Raw genomic sequence first — 17,465 nt, 5'->3', positions numbered from 1 at the left:
CAAGAACATTTGATACTGGCATCCCTGCTCAATAAATACACAGTTATTTTACTAGGTAAAATAAGTATTAACAAATTAGTTTTCTCTATCAAATATATTTCAGCAGGGTCAAAGAAAACAATATAAGACAAAAGGACACTATTGTAAGAATTTAATGTGTAAACAATACAGAAAAATAAGCATTAGAGCAACAAAACAGTTTTGCATCTTATATAGAAATTTTAAAGATACTTCACCAACAAGTAGGAGGTTAATCTCTGTATTAAAGCTTGCCTTCTTATAGAATAATTTAGCATTCTTTGAGATTTTAAGCCAGAAAAACAAGATTCATGCTGGTAAAGCAACCTGCAAATACTTTCTGCCTGTTCTCACAATTAGTCTACTTTAAACATAAGATCTTCCAAAGGAGGAAGACGATGCACTTAACGGAGATGGCTGGGGCCTTCCCAGGAAATCCTTGCCCATAGGAGATGCTTTACCATCTGCAGGACTAAAATGGTGGCAACAAATTGAAAGCCAGGGAAAGATTCCTGTATCTTTGGTGTATTTGCCCAATTTAAGTGTTATCTGCATATGTATAATAAAGCAAGTAAACAGAACCATAAAGATAAGCTTTCTATAAATTAAATGGTATTTGGCTATAGTACTAAGGAGGTGAGAGATTAAGAAACTTCTGTTAATTATCAATCCTAAATGACTACTTGCCCATTACAACTGAAAACTGAGGATTCTACTCTAAGAAGTACGGTAGATTGCTAATACTTTAGAGTGTTTTATTCATGTTTTCCATTTAGAATCTTTAAAATTATTGATAAGCTCCTTTAAATAAGACATCACATAGGATCAGCACAATACTGAACTAATAATGGCCCTTACACACATACTGAATTATCTGAGAAATATTACAATTGAAAGTGGTCTTTTTCCTGAGAAAGCCATGTTACAAAATGGCACAAGACAATACACATTTTCTCCAATTTTTCCCACCATAAATAAGATGGGAAAATCAGATTATAATATATTTTATGAGGAAAACATGTTTGTTTCTCAAAACTGTTTTCAATCACTTTACCATCTACAATTTTTTAAAGGGTGAGAACTAAATTTAAATTAAGAATGATCATTTCTACAAGGTGAGAGAATGAATACATATGGTAAACTTTGGTTAGAGTTTAAACAATTTTTATAGAAAATTGTTCACAAGTGAAGAAACTAAGGCACAGAAAACTTAAGCTCAATTTCAAGGTTGAGTTCAATAGTAAAGGTAGAAATAGAATCTAGGGCTCTTGATTCTCAGGTTAGAGGGTAATGGGTGGTATCTTCCCAAGAGGGAAAAATTTATTTCTTTTGGTGGGTAATGTTCATAAATCATTTTTAAAATATATAATATGAATTTCCTTGAAAATCTTTGGCATATGTGAATCATTGGAGGCTGAAGTTTATAGATATTCTCTCCCCCACCCCAATACAAAAAGGCAGGGGAGCTAGTTTTTAAATGAATCAAAAAAGATTAATCTAAATTTCAAAGTGACCTGAGTTTCATTCTGCATTGTTATATAAATCAGTTGGAGAGCTCAGTCCTGTGAAACGTAACAGAGGCCACTACACCTCACAGATTACACATACATGCATACTGCAATGAGATTTATATGACTAGAATTTAGTCTACATTTTTATAAAGTACAAAATTAAATCTCAGTCTAATTTTTCATAAGCCAATGACTCAGAGATATCAAACTTGTTACAGTGGGATGATTGATTCATATATTGTATGGTATGAAGTTAGCCTCCAATTCAAGTATTTTTAATATGCATCCCAGGCCTTTGTATTGGTTAAGATGTAAGCTGTGAAATTTACTTAGCTCAGATTGGCATTTTTCCCTGTGCATGTGTTTCCAATCACGAAATTTTTAATCTCATAAAATGTGCACTTGTAAGAGCTCAGGTAGGTTTATGTAGTCATAATATAGTAGCACAGAACATACCATGTAAAAGTAAAAAATAAAATTATTTTCAAGTTTCTTTGTATTTAAAGTGCTCTATGTGCAGTATTAAACCAACTTTCAGATGATAGAAATCCGTTATGATGACTAGTAGTTTTAGAAAAGGTCAGCAGTTAAACATGAAAAAATTGTTTAAGTATGAATACATAGATTAAAAGATGCAAAAACTCTTTAGGTACATTCTAATCCAAATAATACCAAAAAAAAAAAAATCCACTTGAATACATTAGAGAGATGACAGAGGTGTTGAGAAGGAATGTCAGAGACTAATTGGTAAGGTAACTAGTATGTAAACTCAAAGTGGTTCTGAATATTTTGGTAACAAGTATCTTTCCAACAAAACAGGAACAAAAATAAAATACTCATTCCTTATCAGAAATAAAATAGAAAACAAGTCTGTTCAAATGTTCAGAAGCTGTATCATAAAAATATTTTTTGAGAAATTTCATAGCTAATAGGTTGCTTCATCCATGTTGTCATCACTGTCTGCACCAAAATCATCTCCATCTTCAAAGTAGGAATTAATGTAGTCATTTTCCTAAGTGAAATGATATATTCCTCAGTAAACATTAAAAGTATGAGTAGTAACATTAAAGAACATAATGTAGGCTGTCCCTTTAATATGTTTATAAATATCAAAGTTAGGTAATTAGAAAATATGCCAGGCTTAAAAGAAGTCTCTGTTATTTCAATGCTTGAAACACACATTAACTTTCACATATCTAACTGTGCTTTCTTCCTCAAGACCACCATCTCCTACTATTCTCAGGCACCAACTAGCTGAGAGAACATAAACGGATGCCCATTACACCTTAATAGGATTATACATCTCATTCATTTTACCTTAGTGGGATGATACATGGTTTAGTTAGTTAAACCACTAAACACTTACTCCAAACAAATGTACAAACACTCAAGAAACGAGGCCAATTTATACTAACATTCATTCGACTACACCAGAACTGAGGTTTCCAGTTACAATGCATAGCTGAGCATAAGCAGAGTGATTTTTGCTTCCTACCAAAAAACAAACAAACGAAAAGACCTCAAGATACTAAATCAAATGCAGAAGATGCCATATTATATTACACCTAGGGCCCCTCAGTTTATTTTTTTTTTAATTTTTATTTGTTTTATTTATTTATTTTTGGCTGTGTTGGGTCTTCGTTGCTGCGCACGGGCTTTCTCTAGTTGCGGTGAATGGGGGCTACTCTTCGTTGCGGTACGCGGGCTTCTCATTGCAGTGGCTTCTCTTGTTGAGAAGCACGGGCTCTAGGTGCGTAGGCTTCAGTAGTTGTAGCATGCGGGCTCAGCAGTTGTGGCTCACGGGCTCTAGAGAGCAGGCTCAGTAGTTGTGGCCACACAGGCTTAGTTGCTCCGCAGCATGTGGGATCTTCCCGGACCAGGGCTCGAACCCGTGTCCCCTGCCTTGGCAGGCGGATTCTCAACCACTGTGCCACCAGGGAAGCCCCTCAGTTCCTTTCAAATTAAGAGGGATTAAGCCCCTGGGAACATTCTAATTCTTATGGCTGAGTAAGACTACTATCTGTGTAAATGACTCAAGATATTTCTGCTTTCTATCAAAAATTTAAAAATCTATTTTGGATATAGATTAAAAGAAAATTTAAGAGCGTTATTAACCAACTGCAGTGTATGGACTGCAGCTGGATTCCAACTGGAATAAGCAAAAAATTCTTTTCCAATCAAAACTATTTGAACACTGATTTAATAGTTGATGATATTAAAGAGTTACATTTTATTGTGTTAGGTATGATAATGATATTGTGATGTTGTTAAAGAGCCCTTATTTTTTATTTTTTTATCTTTGTGGTACGCGGGCCTCTCACTGTTGTGGCCTCTCCCGTTGCGGAGCACAGGCTCCGGACGCGCAGGCTCAGCGGCCATGGCTCACGGGCCCAGCCGCTCCGCGGCATGTGGGATCTTCCTGGACCGGGGCATGAACCCGTGTCCCCTGCATCGGCAGGCGGACTCTCAACCACTGTGCCACCAGGGAAGCCCGAGCCCTTATTTTTGAGTACATACTGAAATATTTATGGATGAAATGATATAATGCCTGGGATTTGCTTTAAAGTAATCTAAGGCAGCTGCAGGCTTGAAGTGGGGAGGAAAGGAGCAGACTGGGTGGATGAAAGAGTGGCCGAAAGGCTGGCTATGAATTGATATTTGTTAAAGCTAGGTGACGAGTCTGTAGGTGTTTATATTACTAGTCACTAGTTTTTGTAAATGATTGAAATTTGCCATAAAAAAATTAAGTTCCAGGATACACAGTTTTGAGGGCATTAGCCCGCTGTGGCCTCCTTTGACTAGCAAAGCAATAAAGCTATTCTCTTCTACTTCACCCCCCCCAAATTAATCTCCACATCTCTACTATCTACAGCAGAAATTATGATAGAGTAAGAAATAGGGACTATTCTCAAAAGAAAGTCTCCTGGATATCACCATTTTTAGTATCTGCATGGTGGGATTTTATATATAGACTTATATAAATAATATAAGAAAGATAACTTGTATTATTCAGATATGTATTTCATTACATTGTCCTCCCTAAACACTTTAATTTTCCGTATCCAGCTAAGACCCTAGGAAGTTGGCCTGGTTTCTCTGGTGCCAAGAAATCCAACAGTCTGGAAACCTGGCTGAATCCGGAGGCCATGTACCAGGGACGAGTGGCATGGTTGAGAGTTCAAGTGAGTCCATCTTGTAAGTGAGATCTTGGCAAGGACACTTGTGTGAAAATATAAGCTAGCCAATTTGTACATACAAGTGGAAATGAGTAAGGAGGAGATACTGTATTTCAAATTGAGCATATGCCACTTGTGTTTAGACATGAGCACCTCCAAGTATGTTCAATGATGCGCATTAGGTAATTTTGTGAGATTAGTAATCTTGATACAAAGATTGGTACAAAGTGAGAACTTGTTGAAATTGATGGCTTAAATGGTTCTTGGCTTCATTTGGGCCCCTGCTTTTTTCTTTAACTGTAACACTCAAAAGACTGCAGAAAGAAAAAAGTCTGTATTTTCTCAATTTTATATGTAGGTGTTACATAGATAATTTGCTCCACTTTACTCTTCAAAACAAAATGCTCTTTAAATCCTCAATATACATCAGGTGAGTTAATTAGCATTAATTTTTCATTAATTAGTTAATTGCTAGAAAGAGCAAAGAGTAACTTTAAATCTGGAAAGGCTTTGAGCTTGCTTATACCCAGACTCACCCAGCCTCACACTCAGAATATATATCCTTTCTCTATTAAAGTAGAAAGTTGGTTGTTTTTTTTTAAATGAAATATAGTTAGATAAACCCACTGGTGGTGTTTTGGACTCTGTTAAGACCCAATACAGAATTCTGAAATTACTAGAATCCTAATGTTTGCTGTTCTTGTTAGGACAGATCTAAATTTCAACACAGCTTAACTCAAGTAGACTTTATAAACAGAGCATTTCAAAAGCCAAAGAATATTCAGGAAAAATCTGAAAAAGAAGGGTAACATGCTCTAAAAATATTAACAAATAATCAGAAGCTTCTATTAATTGGAACATCTTAGTGATAGTTCAGAAATAGATCAATGGAACAGAGTCCAGAAATACATCTAAGTAGGTGAAGGAATCTAATAGCTGATAAAAGAGAATTTCAAATCCATGCAGAAAGAAAATTATTTAGTACATGAGGTAGGCAACTGGCTAACCACTTGGAAACAGATAAAAATGCTGTACCCCCTCACAGCACACCAATATAAATTTTATAAGAATCCAAAATTTAATGTAAAGTACTTGTAGCATATAATAAAGATTTCTTAGGTGGAGCAATTCAGGTGAAAAGAAAGATTCAGAGTGTGGTGTGAGAAGCTGAAATGGAGTGAAGAGAATGGTCACTTGCAATGCAGAAGAAACTCTCACCCTAGGGTTAATGCATGAGACGTTTACAAAGTCCCAAAGAGGCCGTGACCAACAAACTTACCCTGCTTGACTGACTCCAGCTTATTTTGAAATGCACCATGTTTCCGAAAGTTGGAAATCCCAAATCTAAAACACTGAGTTCTGACTGAGATACTTGAGGTTGGATTATGAATGTTCTCTGATAGTGTCCACATGCACTTTGGGATTTAAAACCTGATGGTATTGCAGAGTCCCCCCTCAAACCTATGTGACTAAACCATTAATTACCTTATTGCTGACTTAAAATTGTATGTATACAGATCTTAAACTAATCTGATCAATTTCCTTAACTTGTGGACTTCCACTTTCAAATTTGCCTATCAAGTTACTTTTACCTCCTACATTCCATTTGGTATCACTATAATTTCAATGCTATAATAATTCTCCTGGTACCAAGAATTTGATGCCAGTGATAATAATATACCCCTGGTTCCCATCAACTTGGTTTTTGTTTGTTGGTTTACTTTAATTATATACCATATTAGCTCATCCTTAAGCTTAGTTAACTTTGTTACTCTCCCAGAATAGACCATTACCTCTTCTTGCTCTTCTTCGTCATATTCCTCTTGTTCTGCAGCATTGTCATCCTCCTCCTCATCACCTTCTTTACTTTTCTCTTTGCTTCCTTCTTTCTCTTCATTTTCCTCATCTGATTTTTCACCATCACCTCTCTTTTCCAATTCCTGGTATAAATGAGCTTCATTAATTTAAATGGAAACCACTAGATTCTGACTTACCTGCTCAACCTCAAAAGAACAGCTACCTATCACCCTAATTCTAACCCTCCCTTACTGACGCCTCCAGGCCACCACCTAGGACACCGTGAGTTAACTCAAGAAAGATGGGACTAAATGGCCTGTCATTACACTGGTATTTTCTCTGAGTTTGCTACTTCATAACTGGGTCTTGAGTCATGCTGTGATATCAGCTCTGCTGCCCAATGCTTTATTTTTATGATTCCTATCCTACCTCCTTCTAAAATATTGAGTTGATTCTGTTTATGGAGAAGCACTTTCAGAATGTTATTTTGTTTTCCTTCAAACATGAAAGGAGAAAAGAGAATGTAATGGTAACATTTCAAACTATGTTTTAGTTTCTAAGTGAAACTGTTTAAAATAATATCAAGCCATCCTATTTGCAGATTATCCAAGTTCTTATCTCTATTCTCCCTCATTATTTACTTCCCATTTCCAAGGATTTTTGTTTCTTAATGTATCTGGCAGGTACATTAAGAAAAGAGATTAAAACTCAAATCTCAGTAAATATTAGCAATTATTAGCAACTCTAAGAATGGAGGCAAAGAAGAGATGCAGAGTTAGAGAAACTTTGATTACCTGATGGCTCCACTTATCCACCTTGTTAAAACCACTGCCACCTTCTCATAAGACAGAGATTTAACTTTAAGATTACATCTTTATATTTCTATTATGACTACCAATAGTTTTTTCCATTTGATAAAAAGTGACCTGTTTTTATTACTGTTACTATCCATTTGCTAAATTTTTCTATTCTTAATTTTCACAAGTGACAGAATTTCACCAGTTTTCTAGGAGGTGGGGGACAGCAATAATTTCATATATTAATACTCATAATTAATGCATAAGATCACTTTAACTAAAACACTATTATTCTTAATCAGTAATCAGAACACAAATTCATAAATCTGTAAATACTCTACCCTATTATAAGATATTTGCTCTGTAGATTACATACAGAGAGAAAACATATTTTGTATTTGGTGTGATTACAACTTAACTATTCCATTTGGTTCTTAAATATTTTTTAATCCCTTTAATTACATTCAAATTTGAATTTAAGAAAACCAAAGGCAATGAAAGACTACATCAGATAGTCTCAATTTTTAATCAAAATTCAAACTCTACCCTTCCTGTCACCTTACCCCACTTAGGTAGAACAAATAAGACCAAGGTAATGGACGTAAGATGATTTATCTTCATACTGACCCATGTTACCTTATATGAGTTATTACTACAATATAATGTATGCAATTTTTACCAATTGGCAATCCCTTTGGAAAACTACATGTAAACAAAATAGTATTTACAGATTTTTAAGTGTTTATAAAAACACATACATATAATGATGACATATTAATGTGAATTAAGTTATGAAATTTTTTTCTTTTCTATTTTAATCAAACCCTAGTAGAAAGGCCTACAACCCACAAGATTGTATAGTTAAAAGGGAACTGTAGTGCTATTCTTATTTAACTCTGTGCAAGGTATATGCTATATCTGAAAAATCATGCTATTAGCTATTATTTAATAATTAACAATAGAATTATTTAAACCAGTTATGTAAAAATATTTTCAAATATAGAATTCATTCAGTGCTATGTAGGGAATAGGAGGTCTTGATTTCCACTACTGCCACCTCAATTATCTTTAAATAAAAAACTTCAACTTTATTTCTACTACATAGACCTAAATCAAACCAACAAAATACCTAAATCAGTTAACAAATATCAGATTTATGAAATTTAGAAAAAAGATCTCATACACACTGTCTCATCACTTTATTCCTTTTGTGTTAAGGTATTAGTTTTAATTCATCTACTTGGTAGTCTCCATTTTCTCTTCTGTGAGATATAACTATTTACCCCTACTACTTTATGGATTTATTTAAAGAACAATGTGAATAACACAATGTGAAAACACTTTGAAAACAGTTGAATTATGAACAGTTAACAGTTCTTCTAGCTTACATACTATAGATCACTCACAGAGCCACCTGTATGTCATACAGAAATAAGCTCAAATATTAGTTTACTGCTATCTGATTATTCATACAATAACCATGAGATTTGACTGGATGTCATTCCCTCTCCATCACAGAAGTTTTATTAAAGAAAACTTGCAATTACTTTTGCTGAAGAAATGAACAATAGTGGAGTCATCTGGAAGCTAACTTTGCTCTATTAAATAAAGCTGCTAACTCATTGGGATTTCTAGATTTAAAATTCCAGTTTTAACAAAGTGTGTAATGAAAGAAAGGTGTTTAAATGTAAGGAATAAGGAAATACAACTTGTTCTGATGAGAAACCACATCCAGAGGTCCAGATCTATCTTCCTTATAGCACATGTCATCTTAGCAACTTCTTTCCAGGAAGTTTTAAGAACAGTCAGAATCTGTGTTCAATCAATACAAGATGGCTAGTTCTGCAACCTCATCCATCATTCCACCACAGTAAAACCTGACAGTTATTGCTATTCCTTCAACAATCCTCCTGGCTTGATTTTCAGACATGTTATCTTCAGTTCAAGTACTGGTCAAAAGTAAAATTTAAAAAGATGAGTTTCTGTTACCAGGTAGCTATGCCAACTTGGCCAGGCAAGTAAAAGTTTTAAAGCCTTGACGTCCTCATCGGTAAGTAAGGAATAATAATACCCATCTCTCTTTGTTGTTATGAAGCCTTAAGCATATAATGGATGTAAATAGCTCATCAAAGAGCCTGCGATTTAAAAAGTTCTCAAAAAGCACTAGCTGCTATCATTATCATCATCATCATCATTACCATCACCATCACCATCAATGCAAGGTAATTCACGCATTGATAGTGCGAATAAAGGGAATAAACTGGTATAACCTCATTGGAGAATGATCTGCCAATATTTATCCATGTTTTCCATATTATACAGTACACATAACAGCTGACCTAACAAGTCTACTTCTAGAAATCTATCCTAAACATGTGAAATCACATACTTAACATGGATTCACTGCAGCATTGTTTATAATGGTGAAACACTAGATGAAACATAATGTCCATCAATAGATTACTGATTAAATAAATTATGGTTCATTCTTATAGTGTAGCCAAAAAAAAAAAGAAGAAAAAGAAAAGAATGAGGGAACTCTTTCACAGACTGACATGGAAACATTGCCAAGATATTTTAAGTGATAAGGTGAAGAGGCAAAACAGTGCAATATGCTGCTTTTTTGTCATTAAAAAGAAAAAAAATCTGTATTTTCTATGCATAAAATGTTTCTGGAAGGATATATAAACTGTTAACACTGGCTGTCTACAATAGAGGAACTGAATGGATGGCTAGGGACAGGGATGGGAGGGCATATTTTTAGTTTATTAATCTTTTTAATTTTACATCTTTCTTTTGAAATATTAAAAAATAAAGATATAAAAATAAGTGCCATAAGATAGGATTTTCCCTCAATAGAATCTTCTACACTTAAACATAAAGCAGAAGAAAAGCATTAAAAATACACATAATACCAATAAGAGAAAAAAATGAGAGGTTTTTGAAGATATACATTCATGTTTCTTTCCCATGCATAATCCAAATGCAAGGGGAAAAGAGGAATAGAGTGGGAAAGGAGTCAGGTGACAAAAGGTGAGGCAAGCTGACAGGTGAGTCGTAGAGAGGACAGAATGGAGCCCCCATATCTCCCAGCCAACAATGTTCAAACCTTGCTAGTTACCCTGTATGCTGGGCTTGGCTCTGCCAAGTGTACACGTTATTTAAAAGAGAGAGAAGGTGGAAAGGTGGAAGAAGACAAAAAGAGGTATGACATTTTTTCAGTTTGTTCTTATAATAAGAAGAAAACCTTACCTCAATTTTCTTCAATACATCTGCAGTATTAGTGAGTGAAGTGCCTTTGCCTGTATCTTTTGCCTTTTTGGATTTGGGGCCTGCTGAAGTAAAACCACTGTTAACACATTTTTCTATAACAGCAATTGTATATTAAATGTCTTCGCCTTTTAATATGCCATCTAGCATGCTGGTATGCCATACCAGGCACACATAATTTGCAGGATGAATTAATTTTCCTAAAGAATGAACAAAATAAATCAGCACACATCACCAATTTTCCATGGTGAGGAGTAAACGATAATCACTTAATAGGATATTTTCTAAGACTGCAACCAGATATCTCTACTGAAAATTTGAATTGGCATTTAATGTCCTCAGGGCCAAAACTGCGACAATGTTCCCTCAGGTAGAAGCACTAGAGGGGCAGTGAAAGGCTCCCACAAATGTATCATCTGCACTGGCTTCCTGTTCACTGATCAGGAAATTTTAAATAGGGCAATCCTACCAGGTTTGGGAAAATAAAAAACAAACTTCCAGTTATAAAATATATAATCACGAGGATGATTATACATCAGTATAATCATCAGTACAGTGATGATATTATACATCAGTACAGTGCAGGGAATAGGTCAATAATATTGTAATAACTTTATATGGTGATCTAGACTCATAGTGGTGATCATTTCATGATGTATAAAAGTTATCACATCACTATGTTGTACATCTGAAATTAATATAATATGTAAGTCAACTATACTTCAATTAAAAAACATACAAGTGTAGAATAAATATGTATTTGCCAGTGGTTAAAGCGATGAGAAAGAGGTTATATTCAGGGCAGCATAGCATTATCTTTGTAATGAAGATTAAAATAGTTAAATGGGGGCTTCCCTGGTGGCGCAGTGGTTGAGAGTCCGCCTGCCGATGCAGGGGACGCGGGTTTGTGCCCCGGTCCGGGAGGATCCCACATGCCGCTGAGCGGCTGGGCCCATGAGCCGTGGCCGCTGAGTCTGCACGTCCGGAGCCTGTGTACCAAAAAAAAAAAAAAAAAAAAAAAAAAAAATAGTTAAATGGAACACACCCGTCATATGAATCTGAAAACTCAAAGCAATATAAATAAAATGTTTTAATAGCTTTGGGATACAAAATTTTTTAAGCTGTATCAAAAATATTGCATTTTGAGGCTAATGTGAAACTGCAGGGTATAAAGAATTGTTTCACATACAGATCCTGCTAGTCAGTTACCAAAACACTATGATATGTTACAAAATTGTCCCATGGTGATCAAAAAGTATTACCATTCTTTCCCAAAATCAAACTAAATACCTAGAAATTACTTGGTAACAGAGGAAAATATGGCTCAGAAAGATGTAATTTTGTTAAAGATTAACATTTAACCTATAGAAGAAGAAATTTTTAGATTGTGGTGCATGACCCATAACTGATGGAATTTACAAGTTATTATGTGATACCAAATTGCCCCTTGGGGAGTCACTGAGTTCAGACCTCCCAAACATACATATTAGTGAGGTTTTGCTCAAACAAAAGTTATAAAAAAATAGTTAGATTTAATGATGGGTAACTATCTCTGTTCCCCTTGAGAGCAAAGACTGTTTAATCTGAATTGTAGCACATAAAATATCATATATGAACAAGCTCTCAATATATAATATTGATGCCAGAAAACACTAGCTAAGAATGTAACTTACATCAAGAAGTCTTTTTCTCTAAGGAGTTTTTATCAAATTATTTAAATTTCATACACATAAATCTGTTAAATGGATATTATAGAACATGGTCAGGTAAATAAACTTATAAAAATTATTAATCTCTTAGCCAAGAAAGTCAGTTGCATATTCAAGTCTACTCAGCAATTTTGGCTATGTATTATTTATAATTGAGAAAGAAGTGTCAAATTATGAAAAGTTGTTAGAAGACTGTTTCAACCCCAAAACATTTACATGAATTTTTTTCATCTTTGGCCAAATACATGTATATATTTGAATTTTTTTGTTTCTTTCAACACCTGCCAATAGCTGGTTCTTCAAGAAACAAACTTTTTCAGTCTTTGGCTCTTTTGGTATTGGCTACTTTCATGTAAATCAGGGGAGGCCATTTTAACAAAAGAGAGAGTATAAGCTTACCAGGAACATAACACAAAAATTATACAATATGAAATAAAAATATTAAGAAGAATGGAAAAAGAAAGTTTTGTTGTTTTCGTTTTCAACAAATGAAAATCCTGATGCACTGGAAGCTTTTACAAATCATCAATGTATATATGTGATTCTAGGGATGAGCAGCCGGTGGGATGTATTTGAACATTAATTCCTCCAAATCAGATATATTCTTTTCAGCTCTTTAAAGTCTGCTAAAAATTTGTGATCCACTAGGACATGACCAGTATTATTCAAGCAAATGTTATTTTATTATGAAAATAATATATTTGTCTAAGAAAAGCCAAGGGTATAAAGGACAGCAGGTAAACTATCAGATCTCAGTATATAATAATTCTGTTCTCAATCAAGCTAAATATTCTTATATGTTGTAGCTTTGAAATAAAACAAAAATACTTCCATTTAAAATATATATGTCAAAATTCACCAAATTGTATGTTTCAAATATGTGCGTTTTATTATATGTCAACTATATCTCAATAAAGCTGTTAAAAAGGGGAGGGGGATCTCTTTCAAAAGACAGAAGTCGAGGGAGTACTTCCTAACTCATTCTATGAGGTCAGAATTACCCTAATACCAAAATCAGACGCATATTATGAGAAAGCAAACTAAAGATCACTATCTCTCATGAATAAAGATACAAAACTCCTCAACAAAATATTCTCAACTCCAATCCAACAATGTATAGAAGGAATTATACACCACAGTCAAGGGGGATTTACCCCAGGGATATAAGGCTGGTCCAAAATCAATTAATGTAATCCATCACATTAACAAGCTAAAGAAGAAAAATCACATGATCATATCAATAGATGCAGAAAAAGCATATGACAAAATCAAACAGCCATTCATGATAAAAACTCTTAGTAAGTTAGGAACAGAGGGGAAATTCTTCAACTTGATACAGAATATCTACAAAAACACCCTATAGTTACATCATACTTAGTGGTGAAAAACTTGATATCATTAATAATAAAAACCTGACACTCTGCCACTAAGATCAGGAACAAGGCAAGAAAGTTCCCTCTCATCACTGCTTTTCAACATTTCACTGGAAGTCCTAGCTAATACAATAAGATAAGAAAAGGATACAAAAGGTATGTAGATTGGGAAGGAAAAAATAAAACTTCCTTTGTTCACAGACGACATGTAGAAAATCTGAATGAACTGGCTAAAAAACTCCTGGAACTAATAAGCAATTATAGCAGGGTTATAAGATACAGGTTAATACACAAAATCAATAGATTTCTTATATATGAACAATTGACAAGTAGAATTTGAAATTAAAAACATAGTACTATTTACATTAGTACCCACCAAAATGAAATACTTAGGTAAAAATCTAACAAAATGATCTATATGAGGAAAACTACAAAACTCTGATTAATGAAATCAGAGAACTAAATAAATGGAGAGATATTCCATATTCATGGATAGGAAGAGCTAATATCTTCAAGGTATCATTTCTTCCCAACTTCATCTATAAATTCAACGCAATCTCAATCAAAATCCTAGTAAATTATTTTGCAGAAATCGACAAACTGACTCTACTGTATGTATGGAGAGGCAAAAGACCCAGAATAGCCAACACAACACTGAAGAAAAATAACAAAGTTAGAGGACTGGCACTACCTGACTTTAAAACATACTATAAAGCTATTGTAATCAAGACAGTGGTATAGGTGAAAGAATAAATACATAGGCCAACGAAACCAAATAGACAGCCCAGAAAGAGACCCACATAAATACAGAAAAAGGCAACTGGACTTCCACATGCAAAAAAATGAATTTACACAGACTTTACACCCTTCACAAAAATTAACTCAAAATGGATCACAGACTTAAATGTAAAACACAAAACTATAAAACTCCTAAAAGATAACATAGGAGAAAATTTAGATGACCTTGAGCTTGGTGATGACTTCTGAGAGGCAAAACCAAAGGCAGGATCCATGAAAAAAGGAACTGATAAGCTGGACTACATTAAAATTAAAAACTGCTGTATGAAAGACACTGTCAAGGAATAAGAAGACAAGCTACAGACTGGGAGAAAATGTTTTCAAAAGACGTATTTGAAAAAGGACTGTGTGAAATAGAAAATAATATATATTGGTCTCAGCCCCTGGTTTCTGGCACAGAACTCCTAAAACCCTTATAACTTCCTAAGTGACAATAGTGTGTTTTTTTGTTGTTGTTCTAATATGTGTCTAAATACCTTGGAATTTACTGGGTGATAGGAGTGTCTTTTGTTCTAAGGAGGTGACACTTGGTGGGCTGCTGGGCAGCTTCAGGATGGGGTGGGTTATCATAAACATCAAGCCATGATTAGAAGCCTGGAACTTTCAGCCTCATCTCCCATCCCTTGGAAAAGAGGAGAGGGGCTGGAGATTGAGTTAATGATTGATCATGCCCATGTGATGAAGCCTCCATAAAAATCCCCAAAGGATGTGGTTCCAAGAGTTTCTGGCTTGGTGAACATATCCATGTACTAGAAGGTGGCGCATCCCAATTCCACAGAGACAGAAGTTCCTGCACTGGCGACCTTCCAGACTTTATCTTATGTATCTTTTCACCTGACTGTTCATCTGTATCCTTTATCATAATCTTTATCATATAGTAAACTGGTAAACGTAAGTAAATGTTTCCCTAAGTTCTGTGAGCTGTTCTAGCAAATCAAATCCAAGGTTGGGGGTGGAGGGCATGGGAACCTCTGATTTGTAGCCAACTCAGACAAAAGTCGTGGGTAACCTGAAGACACACTATACTTGTGATTGACATCTGTAGTGGGGAGTAGTCTCCTGGGACGGAGCCCTTAATCTGTGGGATCTGTGCTAACTCCAGTTAGTGTCAGAACGGAATTAAATTGTAGGAGACACAGCTGGTGTTACAGAGAATGGTTTGATGTGCAGGAAAAAACTCCATACATCTGGTGTCAGAATTGCTGTGAATGTGGTAGTGGTGTGACAGGAAAGGACAAACACCCAGCAAGAATGTTTTTCCTACAGACTATCATCCAAAATATACAAAGAACTCCTAAAACTCAACAATAAAAACACATTAAAAAACCCAATTTCTCCAATGTCTCTCCCACAACCTCATCTTAGCAAGCTAGTACTCGTCCTTCAATCTGGAGTTCAATTGTACCTCCTCAAAGAACCCTTCCCTGGCCTCCCAGTGAAGACAGTGTGTTAACGTTTAATGTCTTTACTCCAACTGACTGTGAGCTCTGTGAGGGCGAGGATTACTTCTACTTTGCTCACTGTTTTATCCCTCTTAGCACAGTGTCTGGCAATAGTAGATGTTCAACAACTTTGTATTCGGTGGAATTATGAAAGAACAACACAACAGAAGCTTTCACTGTGATATTTTATGTACACCATAAAGTTCTATTCGACAGTTCCCAAACGTTACCAGTTCCAAATGTTTTAGTTAAAAACTTAAAATATAGCCAGTATAATCTTTTTAAAACTTTCAAATATGCAAATGAGAATATCTACATACTTGAAAAGTCTTTCCTAGCACATCAAAATTCCATAATTAAAGGAAAAACAATTAAACAAATAAAAACAAAACAAAAAATGAACAGCAAAAGGCTCCAACAAAATAATCATAATGTCAAAAATATTTTAAGAAAAAGCATTCAGAACATTGAGTGTAACATTAGATTGACAGTTCCATATTAAATGGAAGTTAAGCAATAACCTTTTCCCACCTGGATTATTATTATTATATTAGTTAATGTACCTTTTTTGCATTTTTTTCTTGGCATCAACTCTCTAGGGAGTCTTCTCCAATCTGTGTGTACAAAAGGAGAAATATAAAAATGGCAGTTTCCTCTAGGAATTACTGGCACTAGCTATAACTATTTAAAGAACATGATAGTTGCTCATGCAAAGGAAATAAAGTTTCTTAATATCTGACTATACATATTTAGCTGGGATCAAATTATAACAATGATATATTTTCTCCTATGAAGAAAAAAAGTTTATTAAAATAGCTTTGAAACAGTGTTATAAAATTTCTACAACATTCTTTTAACAGCTATACAGTATTTATATAATTAATTTCAAATACAGAAATTTTCATAACAAAAAATACAGAAAAATATTTATGGGCATGAAAAGTTATTCATGATATACTGGTAAATCAAAAAAGCTTCTAAAACAATACATACAGAATTCCATTTAAAAAATAAACCTACCATATAAATATTTTTATATATATTTGTGCAGAGAAAGCTCTAGGTTGGGGACAAAATATTACAGTAATTCCTTGCGAGTGTTAGGATTACAGCTGTTTTTCTTAACTGTTATTTATTTAACTATTCTGTATTTTATAAGTTTTCTGTAGTTGATATGTATTTTTTTTTTAATTTATTTATTTAACTTATTTATTTTTGGCTGCATTGGGTCTTCATTACTGCACGCCGGCTCTCTCTAGTTGTGGTGAGTGGGGGCTACTCTTCGTTGCGGTGTGTAGGTTTCTCATTGTGGTGGCTTCTCTTGTTTCGGAGCATGGGCTCTAGGCTTGTGGGCTCAGTAGTTGTAGCTCGTGGGCTCTAGAGCACAGGCTCAGTAGTTGCGGCGCACGGGCTTAGTTGCTCCGCGGCATGTGGGCTTCTCCCACACCAGGGCTCAAACCCGTGTCCCCTGCATTGGCAGGCGGATTCTTAACACTGTGCCACCAGGGAAGCCCTGTAGTTGATATGTATTTCTTTTTTTTTTTTTTTTGTGGTACGCAGGCCTCTCACTGTTG

The 17,465-nt window shown here is 34.7% G+C and overlaps 1 protein-coding gene across 3 annotated transcripts in view; it reads right to left on the bottom strand.

Annotated features, from left to right (window-relative positions):
- Nucleotides 1-200: 200 nt before the first annotated feature.
- The window catches only part of POLR3G (RNA polymerase III subunit G), a 43,926-nt gene continuing 26,661 nt past the window's right edge, over nucleotides 201-17,465 (bottom strand). For 2 of the 3 annotated variants that reach the window (XM_024734352.1, XM_024734354.1), the window contains 4 exons: nucleotides 16,455-16,505; nucleotides 10,552-10,634; nucleotides 6,499-6,645; nucleotides 201-2,541 (listed from right to left, as the gene is read on the bottom strand). In XM_024734352.1, coding sequence (XP_024590120.1) covers nucleotides 2,455-2,541; nucleotides 6,499-6,645; nucleotides 10,552-10,634; nucleotides 16,455-16,505 — 368 coding nt within the window. In that variant the 3' untranslated portion in view covers nucleotides 201-2,454. The remainder of the gene's footprint in view (nucleotides 2,542-6,498; nucleotides 6,646-10,551; nucleotides 10,635-16,454; nucleotides 16,506-17,465) is intronic. The other variant, XM_024734355.1, reaches the window with a different exon arrangement.

The sequence above is a fragment of the Neophocaena asiaeorientalis genome, unplaced genomic scaffold (assembly GCF_003031525.2).
Source record: "Neophocaena asiaeorientalis asiaeorientalis breed wild unplaced genomic scaffold, Neophocaena_asiaeorientalis_V1.1 scaffold184, whole genome shotgun sequence".
Classification (NCBI taxonomy): Eukaryota; Metazoa; Chordata; class Mammalia; order Artiodactyla; family Phocoenidae; genus Neophocaena; species Neophocaena asiaeorientalis.
The sequence above is the reverse complement of the archived record's forward strand: the minus strand, read 5'-3'. Positions and strand labels throughout refer to the sequence as shown.